This window comes from Carcharodon carcharias, chromosome 33 (genome assembly GCF_017639515.1).
Source record: "Carcharodon carcharias isolate sCarCar2 chromosome 33, sCarCar2.pri, whole genome shotgun sequence".
Taxonomy (NCBI): Eukaryota; Metazoa; Chordata; class Chondrichthyes; order Lamniformes; family Lamnidae; genus Carcharodon; species Carcharodon carcharias.
Genome location: NC_054499.1, coordinates 12108270 through 12127579, shown reverse-complemented (window position 1 = coordinate 12127579; position 19310 = coordinate 12108270). Strand labels below are relative to the sequence as shown.

The 19310-nt window shown below is 47.0% G+C and overlaps 1 protein-coding gene across 1 annotated transcript in view; it reads right to left on the bottom strand.

Moving 5' to 3' along the window:
• The window catches only part of alox12 (arachidonate 12-lipoxygenase), a 31757-nt gene extending 12917 nt beyond the window's left edge, over positions 1 to 18840 (bottom strand). The window contains exons 1-8 of the mRNA XM_041178721.1: positions 18242 to 18840; positions 9910 to 10108; positions 8555 to 8636; positions 8080 to 8202; positions 6014 to 6120; positions 4676 to 4845; positions 3147 to 3290; positions 2102 to 2305 (exon numbers count right to left, since the gene is read on the bottom strand). Coding sequence (XP_041034655.1) covers positions 2102 to 2305; positions 3147 to 3290; positions 4676 to 4845; positions 6014 to 6120; positions 8080 to 8202; positions 8555 to 8636; positions 9910 to 10108; positions 18242 to 18391 — 1179 coding nt within the window. The 5' untranslated portion in view covers positions 18392 to 18840. The remainder of the gene's footprint in view (positions 1 to 2101; positions 2306 to 3146; positions 3291 to 4675; positions 4846 to 6013; positions 6121 to 8079; positions 8203 to 8554; positions 8637 to 9909; positions 10109 to 18241) is intronic.
• Between the last annotated feature and the right edge of the window lie 470 nt (positions 18841 to 19310).

The following is a 19310-nucleotide window of genomic DNA, read 5'->3' as shown; positions in this document are numbered from 1 at the left end:
CTGCCCACCAAAAAGCCGGCTTCCCCGCTGCCGTTTTACATTGGAAGCAGCCCAAGGTTGAGTATTCCGCCCCGTTGTGGGGAGTAAGTCCTGTCTTCGAGAGCCAATCTGATAGGCTGGCAGCTGTGTAGTCCCAACAGTGCCAGGTTTGGGCGGTGGCCACTGCCGGGACTGCAGGCTGTGCCTGAAGAAGGGGCGGGGGGGGGGGGGGGGGGGGGGGTGTGGTTTATGGAGCCAGCCTTCAAGGTAAGCCCCGGGTATCGGTGGGGCCTGGCTGGCAGACACCAGCGACGGGTGTGGGGGGGCAGTGGGCAAGGTTTGAGAGGCTGGGGGCGGTATGACCTCCGGGAGGGGTGCCTCCGATGGTCACAGGGGTACCCCAAAGGAGGCCCCTCCCTTTCTTGCCTGGCTCCAGCTCACATAGTACAAAATGGCCAAGCTATCATCCTGGAGTGGGCCTCGCCCTGCTGTGGGTAAAATGAAGTGCTTTAACTGGCCCTTAATTGGCCTCTTACAGGCCTCAACAGGCCCAAGAGCGGGCGTACTACCTGACGCCTCCCCCATAAAATGAAAGACAGGTCGGGGGCAGGCGGGAAGGAGCCAGAAAGGCCAAGTGCTGTATTTTACGAGTGGGTGGTGGGTGGGGCTGGGGGTGGGGCTGGTGTAAACTCCAGCTCTTGCTTTTCTGAGTCAGATGGTCATGGGTTCAAGCCCCACTCCAGAGACTTGAGCACAAAATCGAGGCTGACACCATTGGTGCAGTACCGAGGGAACGCTCCATTGTCAGAGGTGCTGTCTTTTAGTTGAGACCACACTATCGGAAAGCTGTGATTAAACCAGAGGGGTGATTTACAAGGAATTCCCGCGATGAGGAATGATTGGATAGCATGGGGTTGTTTTCTTTGGAACAGGGGAGGCTGAAAGGAGATTTAATGGAGGTTCATTAAATCACTAGGGGCCGAGATAGAGTGGATAGGTTGGACCTCTTCCCCTTGGTTGAGGGGTCCATCATCAGGAGGCCTAGATTTAGGGTAAGAGGTGGGAGGTTGAGGGTGGATTTGAAGGGAAATCCTTTCACCCAGAGGGTTGGGGGGGATCTGGAACTCACTGTCTGAGAGAGTGGCAGAGGCAGAAACCCTCATAACACTTAAGAAGTATTTGGATCTGCACTGGGAGGGCTCTAACCTACAGGGCTACAGAGCAAGAGCTGGAAGGTGGGATTAGGCTGGATGGCTCATTGTTGGCTGGCACAGGCATGATGGGCTGAATGGCCTTCTTCTTGTAAATATATCTGCTTCTGTTAGTCCAAGAGGACAGCTCACCACCTCCTTCTCAAAGGCAATTGGGCAATAAATGTTGGCCTTATTAGAAATCACCCACGTCCCCTGAATGAATAAAAATGTTATTAAATAAAACCAAGCCTCTCAGTTTAAAGTAACACATCCAAAAGGCCCAACTTCACAGAAAAGCAGGGCGGTATCCAACCCTTATCACTTTTCAAAAATTTGTTCATGGGATGTGGGCGTCGCTAGCTAGGCCAGCATTTATTGCCCAGCCCAACGAGTGGGTTCCACACAGATGGTAGACAAATCTGATGCAACTGGAGGTCGGAACTCCGCACCCGGATCTTTGCCAGAAGCTAGACTTTTTTTTGTATCCGAGGGCAGGAAAATGGGATCATACAATCCATTTAAGAGTCAACCGCATTGCCGTGGGTCTGGAGTCAGATGTAGGCCAGACCAGGTAAGGATGGTAGATTTCATTCCCTAAAGGGGTAGTAGCAAACCAGATGGGTTTTTACAACAACAGTTTCATGGTCATTATCAGACTGTTAATTCCAGGTTTTCATTGAAAAATCAAATTTCACCATCTTCTGTGGTAGGATTTGAACAATGGTCCCCAGAGATTACTCCCAGTCCAGTGACTAAGCCCCCACCTCCCCTGATTACTTTGCAACTTATTTCACTTTGCTTGCTGTTTATAAATTGCCTGCTGCATTCACTGTATTTCAACAGTGACCCCACGTACATCAGCGATTATGAAGTGCTTTGCAAAATCCTGAAGTCTCGAGAGCTACATCGGCCTCACCCATCTCCCTTACCTTAAAGATAGGGTGCACTGCAGGCAGCTGTCTCAGGGTCGCGATGCAGAACGCTTCCCCCAGCAAGTGGGTTCCGCACAGGTGGTAGACAATCTGATGCAACTGGAAATCGGAACTCCGCACCCAGGTCTTTGCCAAAAGCCAGGCATTTTCCGTGTCCGAGGGCAGGAAAATGGGATTATCTGGTCCTGGGACTTGGCTGAGCTGTTATATAGAATGGTTAAGAAATAAGCAAATTTGGGACGCTGCACTGGAAAGACCCCCCCCAACCCCCACCCTCCTGACCATCACAACCATTTTTGGCTCCTCCTGATGTTGCCGATTCATTCTCTCTATCTCCCTATCTGTCTATCCATACACGTCTCTCTTTATCTCCTTCTGTCTCTATTACTGTCCTTTTCTTCTCACCTGCTTTCATTCTCTCCATCACTTAATTGTTTCTCTCCCTCCCCATCCCTTTTTGTCTCATTCTTCACTGCGACTGTGTCTCCTTGTATGTATCTGTCTCTCTCACCTCTATCTTTCTCTCTCTTTCGCCCGTCTTTCTGCCACTCCCCGTCCCCTATTCTTGTGTTGTTCTATCTTCTCAGATTCTCTCCTTTGGTGTTTTTCTATCTGTCAATCTCTCTTTGCATTTTTCCCTCTCTGTGTATGTCTCTCTTTGTCCTCTTCTGTCTTTTAATTCAGGTCTCACTCTCTCCTTGTTTGACCATTTCTCCCCGCTCCCCACTCTCTCTGCCGTTCGACCTCTCTTCCACCACTCTCCTCCCACCCACCCTCACCTCTTCTCTGACTCTGTCTCTCTCTTTCTATCTGTCTGTATCTCTTTCACTCTGCTGTCCCTGTCTTTCTTTCTATTTCTCGTTCTCATTTTGTCCATTTGTCTCTCTCTCTGCTCTGTCACTGACTTTCTCTCTCTTTCTCTTTTTCATATGTTTGTTTCTTTCTGTCTATCCCTTCACCTTAAGTTCTACACTGTAAGGGGTGGCCGTGCCCACCTGTGCGGAACCTGGTGCAGAGGCTGATGGAATTTCCTACGACCCACCTGAATAGCGATGGGTATCAGCCTGTTCCCAGGATCCTGGTACAGAAGACAGATCGGAGCTGCAATGTACTGCTGATTGCCCTTGATTACATTGCCAGGAACTCTATCCAAGAGCTTGTAATCAATGATGTAAATGTTTCCTTTCTGAAACAAACAAAGAGAAGTCCTCAGTGACCCTGGCTTAGAACATCACAACAACACACGTCAGGAATTCAAGGGAAAAATTGTCAAACTCCATGCTGTACCTGTCCTGAGAGTATTTGATGGGGACAGTGTAGAGGGAGCTTTACTCTGTATCTAACCCCGTGCTGTACCTGTCCTGGGAGTGTTTGACGGGGAAAGTGTAGAGGGAGATTTATTCTGTATCCAACCCCATGCTGTACCTGTCCTGGGAGTGTTTGACGGGGACAGTGTAGAGGGAACTTTACTCTGTATCTAACCCCGTGCTGTACCTGTCCTGGGAGTGTTTGATGGAGACAGTGTAGAGGGAGCTTTACTCTGTATCTAACCCCGTGCTGTACCTGTCCTGGGAGTGTTTGATGGGGACAGTGTAGAGGGAGCTTTACTTTGTATCTAATCCCGTACTGAACCTGCCCTGGGAGTGTTTGATGGGGACAGTGTATAAGGAGACTTACTCTGTATCTAACCCTGTGCTGTACCTGCCCTGGGAGTGTTTGATGGGGACAGTGTAGATGGAGCTTTACTTTGTATCTAATCCCGTACTGAACCTCCCCTGGGAGTGTTTGATGGGGACAGTGTATAAGGAGACTTACTCTGTATCTAACCCTGTGCTGTACCTGTCCTGGGAGTGTTTGATGGGGATAGTTGGAGAGAGCAAAATACCAAGGCTTTGACTTAGAACTTATCAACGTGTAATGGAGTCAGGATAATGTTCTAATTTATATTTTCCATTGATTAATCTAGCTGAGGAATGATTCCTAGGATGTTAGGTATGTCTAAACAATAACTAGTTTATTATATATAACTCAACTATGTACAGCTGTGGGTCTGGAGTCACACGTAGGTCAGACCAGGTAAGGATGGCAGATTTCCTTTCCTGAAGGATGTTAGCGAAGCAGATGGGTTTTTACAAAAATCGATTCATGGTGATCATCAAACTTTTAATTCCAGGTTTTTATTGTCACGTGATCTCTTACATCATCATTATGGGAGGCGCTATTTACACAGTCCCACACATTAACCCTTACAAACCCTAATACTGCAATTTATTGGCAATGAAGTGGTTTGGGACTTGCTCGAAATAAAGGTGTGGGGCAGGAATGATTGACAAACTAGCCTTTTCCGGACTTGTCTGCTTTGCAGATTTTAAATATCCTGGTCCATTTCGCTCTCCTCCTCAGAACAGATCCTACTCATCCTAAAGTTGAAAAGGAAAATAAAGACTTGCATTTCCAAAGCGCCTTCCACAACCTCAAAATGTCTCATTGACTTAATAGCCAATGAAGTGCTTTATGAAGTGTATTCACTGCTGCATTGTAAAAAACGTGATGTCATGCACAAGCACACACCTTAATCTCCTGCTCCAGCGTGGATCCCCCGAGGGACTTGTAGACCATATCGTTTGTTACCGGAAACTTCTCTGGGACCTCCGTGCACTTCCTGATTAAGCACGGGTTACAGCCGTTCTTGAATTGGTATCCAAAAAACCAGTCCTCCTTCCAGTGACTCAACACAAAGTCTGGACAGGAAGAGAGGTGGCGTGGGTGGGGTGTGGGGGAGGGGGGGATGTGGTGGTGGTACAGGGTATAAAAAGAAATTATTAAAGGAGCAGCATTTCTTAAAGTTGAAGTACACTCTACTGATTTGTCCTATAACCCCAACGATGAGGTCAAATTACACATTGAGTGTGATCTCTCTCTTGTGGCATATGTTTGAGCTCTGGTGTACAGCCTCTCTTCCTATGACAACATGAAGTTGCAGATATTGTGGGTAGGTTTCCCTATCCTAAATGATGAAAGGCAAAACTGAGGGAAGGAAGGAATTCCACAGTTTTCCGGCTCTGAGGAAGAATATGTAGGAGATATTGCAAATAAGTCTTGATTTTGACTGAGTAACGATCCATGAAAAGACATTGCACCTGAAATTCCAAAAGGGTTTTGCCAGATCTCCTGTTACAATTAGGATGGAATACACGTGGAATCCACAAGGAAAAGTAAGGTCATTATGTTAGTCTATAGAATTCTCATCTCAACAATTCCCATTTGAGGGTTTTCTTTTATTCATTCATGGGATGTGGGTGTCGCTGGCTGGGCCAGCATTTATTGCCCATCCCTAATTGCCCTTGAGAGGGTGCTGGTTTAGGGTCTGGGCATTTAAGAGTCAGCCACATTGCTATGGGTCTGGAGTCACACGTAGGTCAGACCAGGTAAGGATGGCAGATTTCCTTCCCTAAAGGATGTTAGGATGTTAGTGAAGCAGATGGGTTTTTACAAAAATCGATCCATGGTCATCATCAAACTTTTAATTCCAGGTTTTTATTGAACAAGAATTCCACCATCTGCTGTGGTGGGATTTGAATCCGGGCTCCCAGACCATTACCATGGGTCACGGGATTATTAGTCCAGTGACAACACTACTCCACCACTTCCCCATAAAATGTTGGCCTATAGAATGCCCAATCCCAACATTGTTAATAAAATTCCCATTTGAGGATTGTTGTGTTGGTCTATAGACTTCCCAATCTCAACGTTGTCAACATTATTCCCATTTGAGGCTGTTGTGTTGGTCTATAGAATTCCCAATCTCAATATTGTTAATAAAATTCCCATTTGAGGCTGTTGTGTTGGTCTATAGAATTCCCAATTTCCAGGCTATTGCCTCAATCTATACGATTTCCAATCTCTTACTTCCTATAGGACTCTTAACTCTCCAGAAGATCCTCTGAAAGCTTTCCAGGCTATCCCAAGAGTTTCCGAACATGTTCACAAACTTCTTCAGGAAAAGTTCCCCTAAACTGAGCAAACAGACAATGATTAACTTCTTCAGTACCGCATCTTACACTCTGCCTGTTCCGAGGACCATTGCTTCACGCGGCCCTTCCTCCATCACATCTCCCTGCCTGCCTCCCTCTAATATCTCACGGCGAGTAACTGTGCTTCAAGTGTGTGGCTGTGTAGTCATCAGGTTTTTTGATCATTGGGGGCCAGGCTGAGATCAGCGTACAGACACCTTGCCCTGGTGGGGTTCCTGGTGGGACAATTAGGATCTTGAGTGAGCAGCTTTAACTCAGTGGGTAGCGCTCTCACCTCTGAATCAGAAAGATTGGGTGTTCACAACCCACTCTCTTGGTGTAATCCAGACTGATACTCCCAGCACGGTACTGAGGGGGTGCTGCACTCTCAGAGGTACTGCCTTTTGGATGAGATGCCAAACCAGATGCCTTCTTTGGTGGCTATAAAAGATCCCCATGGCCCCAATCCCCAGGGTAGGGGAATTCTCCTTAGTCTCCTGGTCAATATTTATCCCTTAATCATTATCACTAAAAAAAACCCTAGATTATTTGCTCTTTATCACATAACTGTTTGTGGGAACTTGCTGTGCACAAATTGGCTGCCGTGATGCTACAACAGCGACTACACTTCAAATATTGGCTGCAAAGTGTTTCGGGGCATCATGAGGTTGTGAAAGCACTATATAAATGCAACTCTTCCTTTCTTTATCACTTCCCGCCTGCAATTCTCCACTTCCTTAATGTTCCTTATTTGTATTGGCTCCTGCAGGGGGACTAATGAATGACATAAATGGGAGCACGAGTGGGCCATTCGGCCCCTCGAGCCTGTCCACCATTCAAAAAGATCATGCCTGATTTTCTACCTGAACTCCACTTTCTTGGACCGTACCCATATCCCTGATTCCCTCAGTATTCAAAAATCAATCAATCTCATTTTTTCCTATAGTCAATGACTGAGAATTCACAGCAGTGAATTTCAAAGAATCATCACCCTTTGCTTGAAGAAATTTCTCCTCAGCTCAGTCCTAAATGGCCGACCCCTTATTCTGAGACTGTGACTATACAAACTATACACAGTGCCCTTGACGTGGTCTCAACAAGGCCAGTATAATTGCAGTAAGACTTCTTTACTCTTGTATTCCATTCCCTTTGTAATGAAGGCTAACAGACCATTTGCTTTCCTACTTGCTTGCTCTATCTGCATGTTAACTTGCTGCAAATCTTATACCAGGATCTCCAAGACCTTCTGAATGACATTTACCAGTCTCAACTTTTACAAAATGTCCTGATGTTCTATTTTTCTCATGAAAATGGATGATTTCACACTTCCATACATTATATTTTCCATCTGCTACATTCTTCCCCATTCATTTAGCCTGGTCCATATCCCTTTGCAGCTTCTAAGTATCCTCCTCACAGCTTACTTCCCTTACTTTGTATCATCAGCAAACCTGGATACATTACACTCAATCATGTCTCTCATCCAAGTCATTGATATAGATTGTACATAGTTGAGACCCCAGCACTGATCTATGCGGGAATCCATTCATTGCAGCCTGCCAACCCAAAAATGACCCGTTAATTCCTACTTCCTGTTCACCAAGGCCCAATGCCATGAGCCCTAATTTTGTGTAACAGCCTCTTGTGCGGCACTTTACCAAATATTTTCTGGAAATCCAAATGCAGTGCTACCATTAATGTCCCCTAGTTACTCTGCAAGTTGCAACCTCAAAAAATCACTAACAGAATTGTCAAGGAAAGTTTCCCTTTTATAAATCACTGTTGACTTGGCCCAATCATATTCCACGTGCCCAGTTACCACAGCCATAATACTAGATCCTCACATCATCTCTATGACTGATGTCATGCTCATTGGCTTAGAATTCCCTGTTTTCTCTCTTCCTCCTTTCTTGACTAGCAGGGCTACCCTCCAAACCATGGGCAACATCCTGCGATACTCACGCCACGCGCAAGGAGTGTTCGAAGTCACTGCGCTTGTCATTATCAAATCTGACATCTGGGTGAAGGTCCTTCTCTGTTTCAGCATCAATGCATTTGGTTACACCGGGTTTCCACAACTTCCACCTATGGTACATGAAGGAAGCCGTATCAACACAATTCGTGCACATTTACACCCCTGTTACCAGCGATGCTGAAGGACTGGAGTGTGGAAAGGTCGTCATGGTGCCTTCCACCCTTGGGTTACCAATCCTGATTGGGCCTGGAGGTTTGACCCTCCAGCCATCCCTCAGCACTCCCCGCCCCCACACGCTCCCACCATTGGTTGCCGACATGTCCAACCGCGTGATGCACTGTTCTTCTTAGCCAATTGTAAAGTGATTCGATTCGCTGTGATCAATGAAGGAGAATATCTTTCCTTTGGTTCTTAATGCACTGGCATCCCCATGGGCCCATGTAGCACACTGATCGGCATTACCTGTACACCTTCTGTCTGTCCTTCAGTTCCATCTGACGATGAGACTGCAGTGCAGGCAACTTGTCATCATAGGGTCGCTTTGCTGTGGAAGAGAAGTGATTGTTCAGGCAACATTGTGAACAGGAACCGCTATTAACACACTGGAACTATTATTCATAGGGACAGGGCGTCTTAGCAATGTACATACATTCTCATTTATGCTGTGCCTCGCACACACTCAGGACTTCCCAATGAAATACTTCTGAAGCGTTGTCACTGTTGTCCTGCAGGGTTATCCCACTTTGTGCACAGCAAGATCCCACAAACAGCAAATGAGTTGAATAACCAGGTATGAATAACCGCTTTTGACGGGGCGTGCTTGAAGGGGATGGCGTTGGCCCAGGGCATTGGGAGAACTCCCCATCGCTTCTTCTAATGGGATCTCTGAGTAGGAAGGTGAGACCCTTAGTTTTGCATCATATCTTGTTTGATAACCTTGGGACATGTCACTGTTTTAAAGGCGCTATGTAGATGCACATCAACGTTCCGGCTGAAAGATGGAATCTCGGACGGTGTGGCACTCCCTTAGCGCTGGCCTGGGGCACGTGCTCAAAGTGCGGGGTTGAATCCACAATTGTCTTCCTCAGAGATGGAAGTTGTGCAAATTGACACTTGTACAAATAAAGGGGATGTAACTGTTGGAGCATGAGGTGGGTATAGGGCCATTTGGCTGTAGCCCTAAAATTCAACGCTCTTCAGTCCTCCCTCCCTCTCATTTTCCTCATCAGCCTCTGCATCAAGTAGTGAAGTCAACACCAAAATTATGCTGACACCCCCCTGGATAGCCTCCCTTCTTTCCTCCCTCTAAGCACTTGACCCAAAGCCTGTGCCCTAACTCACACCTAATTCCATTCAGCCACCATCCTCGTGCTCGCTAATGGAACCGGCAACCCCTCAATTTTAAAATTCTCATCCTTGTTTTCAAAACCCACCCCCCGTGTCCGCACCCCTCCCCCATCTCTAAAACCCCCTCCAGCCCGACAACCCTGCTACATCTCTGCACTTCTCCAATTCTGGCCTCCTGAGCGCCCCCCCAGATTTTAATATCACTCCAGCATTGGCGGCCGTGCCTTCAGCTGCCTGGGCCCTAAAATCTGGAATCTCCTCCCGAAATCCACCCCCCACCCCCCACCCCTCTCTTCTCCTTCGGGCCTACCTCTTTGACCAAGTTCTCGGACGTCTGTGACCGGGTGTCAAGTTTTGTTTGATAACTTGGGGGGCATGGTTGGTACATTTTAATGCGCTTTGCGAATGCAAGTTGTTGTTGTGGTTGTTTGTGACTGAATTCCACAGCCCTGCGTCAGTCCCAGCCATACCTGTCCCTTCTCGAACGCGGACAACGGCATCCTCACTCAGCCACCTGTAGCAGGGGAAGTGCAGTATTTCGCCTGAGGGAGTCTGCACGATCACATAACAGCAGAACCAGTCATCCTCCACCAGAAACTTCACCTTCTGCAACTGCAGCCACCAGATGGAGCCCAGCTCCCACTCACTTTTGACCTCGTATTCGTCCACCTGGCCAAATCGAAACAGAGGGCCTGTTACATAGCAAGAATATCGAGGCACGGGGAAAGTTTAATGAAAAATCACCGACCACAATGGAGGGGGGGAAGAGTCCATAAGGCTGGGGCTCTTTCCTCTTAGTGAAGACCGAGGGGGGTGACCTGATACAAGTTTTCAAAATCAAGGAATCCTTTGCTAGGCTCAGTGCTGAGAAGATGCGAGGAGTCCAAAACCAGGAGCCATGAATGTAAGATCTAGTAGGGAATTCATGAGAAACTTCTTTATCCAGAGAACGGTTAGGAAGTGGAATATGCAACCACAGAGAGCAGCTGAGGCAAAGGAGGAGGATCTACATCCGTACAAGAGCAAGAAAGGAATAGAAGGATATGTCGACAGGGTGAGGTGAGGAAAGGTGAGAGAAGAATACGTGCCAGCATCGACAATAAAAGCAGAAAATTCTAGAAAAACGCAGCAGATCTGGCAGCATCTGTGGAGAGAGAAACAGAGTTAGCGTTTGAGCCCAGAGCTTTGAAGAGTGAAGTCAACACCAAAATTATGCTGACACTCCCCTCTTTCCTCCCTCCGTGTCCGTGCACTTGACCCAAAGCCTGCGTCCTAACTCACACCTAATTCCATTCAGTCACCATCCCTGTGTATTCTCCACAGATGCTACCAAACCTGCTGAGATTTTCCAGCATCCATTATGTTCTAGCATCAACAAGATGGGCCAAATAGCTTGTCTCTGTTCCGAAGAAGAGTCATGTTGGGCTTGAAATGTTAACTCTTGTTTCTCTCTCTCCATGAACACTGGCAAACCTTTTGTCTTTTTCCCACACTTTTTGTTTTTATTTTCCAATCTCCAGCATCTGGAGTATTTTGTTTTTATTGCCTGGTCTGTTTCAGTGCTGTGAATCTTTTCATTTTATTTGTCCATGGGATATGGATGTCACTGGCTAGGCCAGCATTTATTGCCACTCCCTAATTGCCCTTTTTAAGAGTTAACCACAGCGCTGTGGGTCTGGACCAGGCAAGGACAGCAGATTTCCTTCCCTAAAGGGCATTAGTGATTTTTACAACAATCGGCAATGCTTTCATGGTCATCATTAGACTTTTTAATTTCAAAGTTTTATCATCTGCCATGGCAGGATTCGAACCCATGGTTCCCAGAGCATTACCCTGAGCCTCTGGGTCATTAGTCCAGCGACAATACCACGACACCATCACCTCCCCTTGAATTCTCTCCAATGCACAGATGGCAAGGCCAGCCACACGTCAAGGAGATCAATGAGCAGGCAATCAGTTCGCAGCGGCTTCGATGGAGGGAGGAGTGTTGGCCCGGGCACTTTACAGAAAGATCTGGCGTTTGGATACAGCCTTTCACACCATGGGTCCCTTCGGGCCATTTGCACAGACCTGAGGCACAGCTGCATCCCGGGAATGCCAACTGAAGCCGGCTCAGGGCACTCACTGGCCAGGTCTGGCTTATCCGGTCCAAAGCGAGTGTCTCACTGCTGCCCTGACCTCGGAGAATCAGTAGCCAAACCTGGTACATGGCCGCCGGGGTGAGGAGCTCAGTACACAACCAATGTACGAGGTGTTTAGACAGGATATTTCTTGCCTCTAGTTATGGCAGTGGCAGGTCATGAGGTGCAGTGGGGAGTATCCCTACCTCGAAAAGCCCTGGGTTCAAGTCCTATGCTAGGACTTATCACCAATGATGGTATGTTCATAATGTGGCTGAACAGGTTGATCATCAACCTGCAAATCCCTTCAACACCCCAGTGGCAGACAGTAAGAGTGAGAGGGACACCTGGTCAGCCATACTTGATACAGAGTGGTGCTCTTCTAGCTATAGCCTCTGTCTAGTGACCTGTTCCAGGAACAACAAGCTACGGAAACAGTTATAATTCGCATGCTTCTTCTCCCCTCGTGTGTCTGTCTAGGTGTGGGAAGCCTCTAAGTCTAAGTTATGGCATTCACTTGATAAAGGAATGTTCATTGCACCACACTTGCCCTGCAGCTAAGAATATCTACTTAAGAGATCAGTGCATTTCTTTGTGTAACAGCATCACATGCATCTTCTTTCCGATTCATGAGCAGCTCTTCCATGGTGTTGCTCGTGGGCTGGAGTGTGCCTATCTCCTGTTAAGGCCACCACTGAACCGCTCCTTGTGAAGAGGCAGGTGGCACGACTAGGCAAGACTGCAAGACTGGAAGGGCTTATTCAACCTGTTGGCCCAGTCAGAGGTCTATCAGTTGCTGTGCGTAGGTTTCTGGCCTCCACTCAGGAGAACCCAGCAGCAAAAAAAGCCATCTTTGTCTTTTCTTGTTGAAGCTCATTTTGTACCTGCAACTAGGTGCAAGACTTGGGTGCAAACCAACTGAAGCAAGATAGTGGAAGCTTCTGTCAGGACCAGGACACCTCAGAGTGTGAGACCGCCCCTCCAACATGAAATTAGAAGTGAAGATGTTCGCTGAGGATTATTACAGGGTGTTCAGCTCTCCTCAGCAAGCCGTGTCCACATCCAGCAACACCTGGAACAAAATCCTGGCTTGGGACATAAGAGCATAAGAACGAGGAGCAGGAGTAGGCAATTCAGCCTCTCGAGCCTGCCCGGCCATTCAATACGATCATGGCTGATCTCATTTCGGCCTCAACCCCAATTTCCCGCCCTCTCCCCATAACCTTTCAACCTGTTACTAATTAAAAATCTGTCTATCTCCTTAAATTTATCCAGCGTCCCGGCATCCACTATGCTCTGAGGTAGTGAAATCCACAGATTCACGACTCTTTGAGAAAAGTAATTCCTCCCCATCTCTGATTTAACTCTACCACCCCATAGCCTAAAACTATGGCCTCTCATTCTAGAATGCCCCACTAGGGGAAACATCCGCTCCACGTCTACTTTGTCTCTCCCTTTTAGCATCTTATATACCTCAATTAGATCTCCTTTCATCCTCCTAAAGTCTAGCGAGTATAGGCCTAAACTGCTCAATCTCTGGAATCAATCTAGTGAACCTCCTCTGAACCACCTCCAATGCAACTACATCCTTCCTCAAGTAAGGGGACCAAAACTGTGCACAGTATTCCAGGTGCAGTCTTACCAATGCCTTGTACAGTTGCAACAACGCTTCCCTAAGTGGCAAGTAACGTTCATGCCGCACAAGTGCCAGGCAATAACCATCTTCACCAAGAGACAATCTAATCATCACCCCTTGACATTCAATGGCATTACCATCACTGTATCCTCCACTATCACCATCCTGGGAGTTATTATTGACCAGCAACTGAACTGGACCAGCCACATAAATGGTGTGGCTACAAGAGTAGGTCAGAGGCTGGGAATTCTGTGGAGAATAACTCACCTCCTGACTCCCCAAAGCCAGATCACCATCTACACGACACAAGTCAGGAGTGTGATGGAATACTCTCCACTTGCCTGGATGAGTGCAGCTCCCACCGTCAAGAAGCTCGACACCATCCAGGACAAAGCAGACTGCTTGATCAGCACCTCATCCACTATCTTAAGCATTCAATCCCTCCACCACCAGTGCACAGTGGCTGCAGGTGTTGGCCATTCACAAACTGCACCTTATAAATTCATTAAGGCTTCTTCGACAACAACTCCCAAACCCATGACCTCTGCCACCTAGAAGGACAAGGGCAGCAGTTAGATGGGAACGCCACCACCTACAAGTTCCTCTCCAAGTCATTCACCATCCTGACTTGGAAATATATCACCGTTCCTTCACTGCCGCTGGGTCAAAATCCTGGAACTCCCCACCTAACAGCACTATACTACACTACACAGACTACAGCAGTTCAAGAAGGTAGCTCACCACCACCTTCTCAACGGCAGTTAGGGATGGGCAATAAATGTTGGCCTTGCCTGTGATGTCCATATCCCATGAATGAATAAAAAAACCCTGGACTGTGTCACCTGGAGTGCGATCCACTCAAGCTGAAGGGCTTTTGTACATATCGTGGATAAATGTGAAGCAGTTTGAATCAAAAATACTTCCAAGGCATCAAAAGATGCTTTTGAAACACAGGCCTCAATTAAAAATGCAAGTTCCTTGCAAATGCTTCCGGCTGCAATGTAATGCAGCCCAGATAATCGTGGGGATTTCCAAATGGACAAAACCACTTCTTGTTTGCTTAGAGGCTGCTTAACTAAACATAAAACTGAGGGTGCAAGTGATAGAAAATACCAGGGTAGAAAATTCCACGAATTTATTCTTGGCTGGTGCTACGCACTGTGCTTCTTATCTTTCAATGGTTTCTGAAGAATGTTCTAGAAACTGGATGGGAGAGGTGTGGCGGCGGGGGGGGTTGGGGGGGGGTGGTTTCTCTTTCTCTCTGTGCATGCTATCTCTCTGTTCCGTCTGTTTAGCACTTGGCTGGTAGGCCAAGTCAAACATCTTGTGATAAGTGAGACTCATTGTGCTTGCAGGGCGTGACGCTCTGGTTCTGAGCGCTGCACAGGGCTTACTCTTTCCTGTGCCCATTCATAAAGCTGCCAGGGTCATCCAAGGGCTCATTTGTCACATGACTGTAAGTGAGTTAACTGCATCATCGATTTGTGGGATTTCACAGAAAGAATAAACGGTCAATTCTGTATCACCTTTTACGATCTCAGGATATCCCGAAGTGCTCCCAGAGATAAAGAAGTGAGAGTGCAGCAATGAGATAACAACCAATTGCTTGTTGCTCCAGGGATAAATATTGAGCAAATATTCCAAGGAGAGCTCCAGGGTTGAGTCATTTGGGCCTGTACTCATTGGAGTTTAGATGAATGAGAGGCAACCTTATTGGAACATAAAAGATTCTTAGGGGGTTTGACAGGGTAGATGCTGAGAGGTTGTTTCCCCTTGTGGGAGAGACTAGGACCAGAGGACATAATTTCAGAGTAAGGGTCGCCCATTTAAAACAGAGATGAAGAGGAATTTCTTCTCTCAGAGGGTAGTCAATCTGAGGAATTCTTTACCGCAGAGGGCTGTAGAGGTTGGGTCATTAAGCTTATTCAAGGCTGAGATGGACAGATTTTTAATCAGTCAGGGAATCAAGGGTTATGGGAAAAAGGCAGGAAAGTGGAGTTGAGGATTATCAGATCAGCCATGATCTCATTGAATGGGGGAGCAGACTCAATGGGCCGAATGGCTTACTTCTGCTCCTACCGTCTTGTGGTTTTATGGTCTAGGAACTCTTTAAGATGGAATCTCCTCTTTGCCCCAGCAATAACAATAATTGCATTTACATGTGACATTTAACACAGTAAATGTCCCACGGCAATTCATTGGCAATTATCAAACCAAATTTAACATCAAGCCATATAAAGGGATGTGAGGACAGATGTCCAGAACCTTGGTCAAAGAGGGACGTTTTAAGGAGAGTCTTAAACGGTGAGAGAGATGTTGAGAGTTTATGGACAGAATTCCAGATCTTAGGATCCTGGAATGTCTTGTGAGGAAAGGTTGGACAGGCCAGGCTTGTTTCCAGTGGAGTTTAGAAGAGTGAGGGGTGATTTGATCGAAGTTTACAAGATCCTGAACAGCCTTGATAAGGTGGACTTGGAAAGGATATTTCCTCTTGTGGGTGAGTCCAAAACTAGGGGGCACAGTTTTAAACTGAGGGTTCACCCTCTTAGGGCAGAGATGAGGAGAAATATTTTTCTCTCAGAGGGTTGTGCGACTTTGGAACTCTCGGCCTCAGAAGGCGGTGGGGGCGGGGTCACTGAATATTTTTAAGGCGGAGGTAGATAGATTCTTGTTAGGCAAGGGAATCGAAGCATATCGGGGGTAGATGGAAATGTGGGAATGTTCCAGATTTCCACTCCCCTTTGTGTGAAAAAGTGCTCCCTGACATCACTCCTGAATCTCCGGGCTCTGGCTCTCATTTTGATGTTCTTGTCTTTTGTCCTAGACTTCCCCCAGCTCCCTGTAGCACCCCCCCAACACCCCACCAGAAGAAATAATTTCTCTCTATCGACCCTATCACATCCTTCAATCATTTTTGACACCTTCATGCGATCAGCGCTCTCAATCTTCTAAACTCAAGGGGATACAAGCCAAGTTAGTGTAACCTGTTGTCGTAATTTAAACCTGGTGTCATTCTGGTCAATCTGGTGCTGCTCCCACCCTTGCCAAGGCCATGAGCGATTGGGATGAAAGAATAAAACAGCACAGAAGGCCATTCAGCCCATCCAGCTTGCGCTAGCTTTCTCGAAGAGCAGTCGGGTTAGCCCCGCTCCCTCACTCCTGCCCCTTATCCCTGCAGCGTGTTACCCCTGTTGTGTCCATGAGATCTGCCTTGAGGTGAGCTAAACATATGGGACCTGACCAAGACTCTGTACAAGCGAAGCGTCACTTCCTCCGCTTTGTAATCTGAAACCCCCCATATCTCAACACGCCCCATGACCAACTCTGGTTTGGATAAAGTTCCCCCATGCCAATCAAGGTGAGGGTGGTGGGCGAGAGGGGGGAAGGCACCAGTCAAGAACGAGTGGTCAAACAAGTTACCAAATCGAGGTGGGTGAGAGAGGATGGATATGGCTGTTCTGCGTTCTTGATGAGTGAGGGAATAAAACAAGCAGTTTTTTTTATTATTTGTTCATGGGATGTTGGCTTCGCTGGCTGGGCCAGCATTTATTGCTCATCCCTAGTTGCCCTTCTGAAGGTGGTGTTGAGCTGCCTTCTTGAACTGCTGCAGTCCATGCGGTGTAGGTACACCCACAGTGCTGTTAGGGAGGGAGTCCCAGGGTTTTCACCCAGTGACAGTGAAGGAACAGCCGCTATCTCTCCAAGTTAGGATGGTGACTGACTTGGAGGAGTTCTAGGTGGTGGTGTTCCCATGTGTCAGCTGCCCTTGTCCTTCTAGATGGTTGTGGTCGTGGGTTTGGAGTGTACTGTTTAAGAAGCCTAGATGAATCTTCTCAGTTCATCTTGTAGATGGTACACACTGCTGCCACTGTGCTTTGGTGGTGGAGGGAGTGGATGTTTGTGGATGGGGTGTCAATCAAGCGGGGCTGCTTTGTCCTAGATGGTGTTGAGCTTCTTGAGTGTTGTGGGAGCTGCACTCATCCAGGCAAGTGGGAAGTATTACATCACACTCCTAACATATGCCTTGTAGATGGTGGACAGGCTTTGGGGAGTAAGTTGGCTGGCTTTGGTGCCTGGGCATGGCTTGGAGTCAGGAAATGTGCCAGTGTGCTGTGCCAGATTGGCACATGTCTGATTTTGGAAACAACTTTTACCTGTGAAATACTTTACAACAGTGCCCTGGCTACCAAGAGCTTAGCAAATAAAATCTGGAAAAACATATCACCCTTCCCAAACAAATAGAGGTGGCAGAATTTCTCCTTACCAATGATCAACGAGCAAGCTGCTAGCTTTCTCAGCTCTGTGTTTACAGGGCAAAAGATAATTCATTAACGAGGGAATCCATCCCATTTTCACAGGGCCTTTGTTAAAATAAAACTTTGATTCACCAAACTTGTCCCAAACCGGAGTTACCTCCTCTCCTGAACTGAGCTCGAGCAAGATCACAGAATGCAGCCCTGTGGCTGAAAGTTCAGTGTGAATCCACGCTACCACAACACTCACAATGTATACACACACACACACACACACACACACACACATACACAGACACAGGCACACAACATACACACCCACACACACACACACACACACACAACACACACACACAGATGCATAACATACACACACACTCAATACACTCACACAGCACTCAAAACTCACACATCATACTCAACACACACCCACTCCTCTCTCTCTCGCACACACAGCATACACACACACTCACAACATACACACTCACAACATGCATACACACACTCACAACATACACGCGCACTCAATACACTCACAAAGCACTCAAAACTCACACATCGTAGCACACACTCACTTTCTCTCTCTCTCTCTCTCACAAACACACACATAAACTTCCACTCACACACTCCACAGAGGCACACACAATCCACTCTCACATTACATCATTACACTTATCACACACTCATATGCACACACACACACATACTCAATATGCTCAAACATCATACTCAGTACACACCCACTTTCTCTCTCATACAAACATAAACACACAAAATCCTGATAAACACTTACACTTCCACGCTCCAGGTCATTCTGCAGCCACTTATCCAGTTTGGTTCTCTGGCTTGCTCCTTTCTCTCCTATCAGTGTGACATAGATGTAATTGTTTGTTCCAGAGTAGTACGTTGTGCCTGTAGCCACCGTGATCCTGTAGGTGAACATTCCTACAAAGCTGTGGAGAGCGGTAAAGAAGTATTGCTGACTGCAGGAGAGGCAGCTTCTGAGTGAATCAATGGGAGGGCAGGGCTAGTCCACACGCAATCAGCACTGGATAATATGACAGCACAGGTTTTCAAAAAGGCAGGCCCATTGAACATTGAACAAACACTAGCTGAATACTTGTTGGTACAAGTGTTTGCTTTGTTCAGTGATGTCTGGTGATCACTGGAATTGTTGGATTGTTGAATTAACCTTCCTGGCGTAAAAAGGCCATCTTCTGCTGTTCAACCGAATGTCTCCCTTTGAATGGCAGTGAAGTAAGTCAGGGATGAATAATCAACTTTGCATTCCTCATTGTTAGATCCAGCCCCAGAAACTATGGGACGAATGCTTAAGTGCATTGGTGTTTGCTTGTTTTTAGAGAAAACTTCATTCCTGACACATGGGCATCAGTTGCCAGGCTCTCCTTTCTGGCCCATCCCTTGAGTAGGTGGTGGCTGCAGTGCAGTGAAAGGCTGCAGCGCAGCCAGCCGACAAAGTGGAATGTCTTGCTCGGCTACTTCACAGGGCTGTTAGGAAGCAGTTATGTTTTAACAGAAACACGAACCCTTGGATTGCCTCAGGCCTCTGATTTCATAACGTGATTTAGAAAGTGACTTCTAGTTTGGGAGTCGAATTCTTTTTTTTAATGGCGGAGATATGTGGAAAAATCTGGTAACAACCCCGAAGTGAATTCGGATCAAAACATGCCTGTGTTACATACACTTAAAAGATAACAGCTGTTTATGCAATGTAGTGAGAACACTTTCTCTTAAATTTGCTCTTTGATGGGATGTGGGTGTCACTGGCAAGGCCAGCATTTGTATCTGAAGTGGGGTGACTGATTAGGACGTCTACTAACAGCTTTAGAATGGACAAGTGT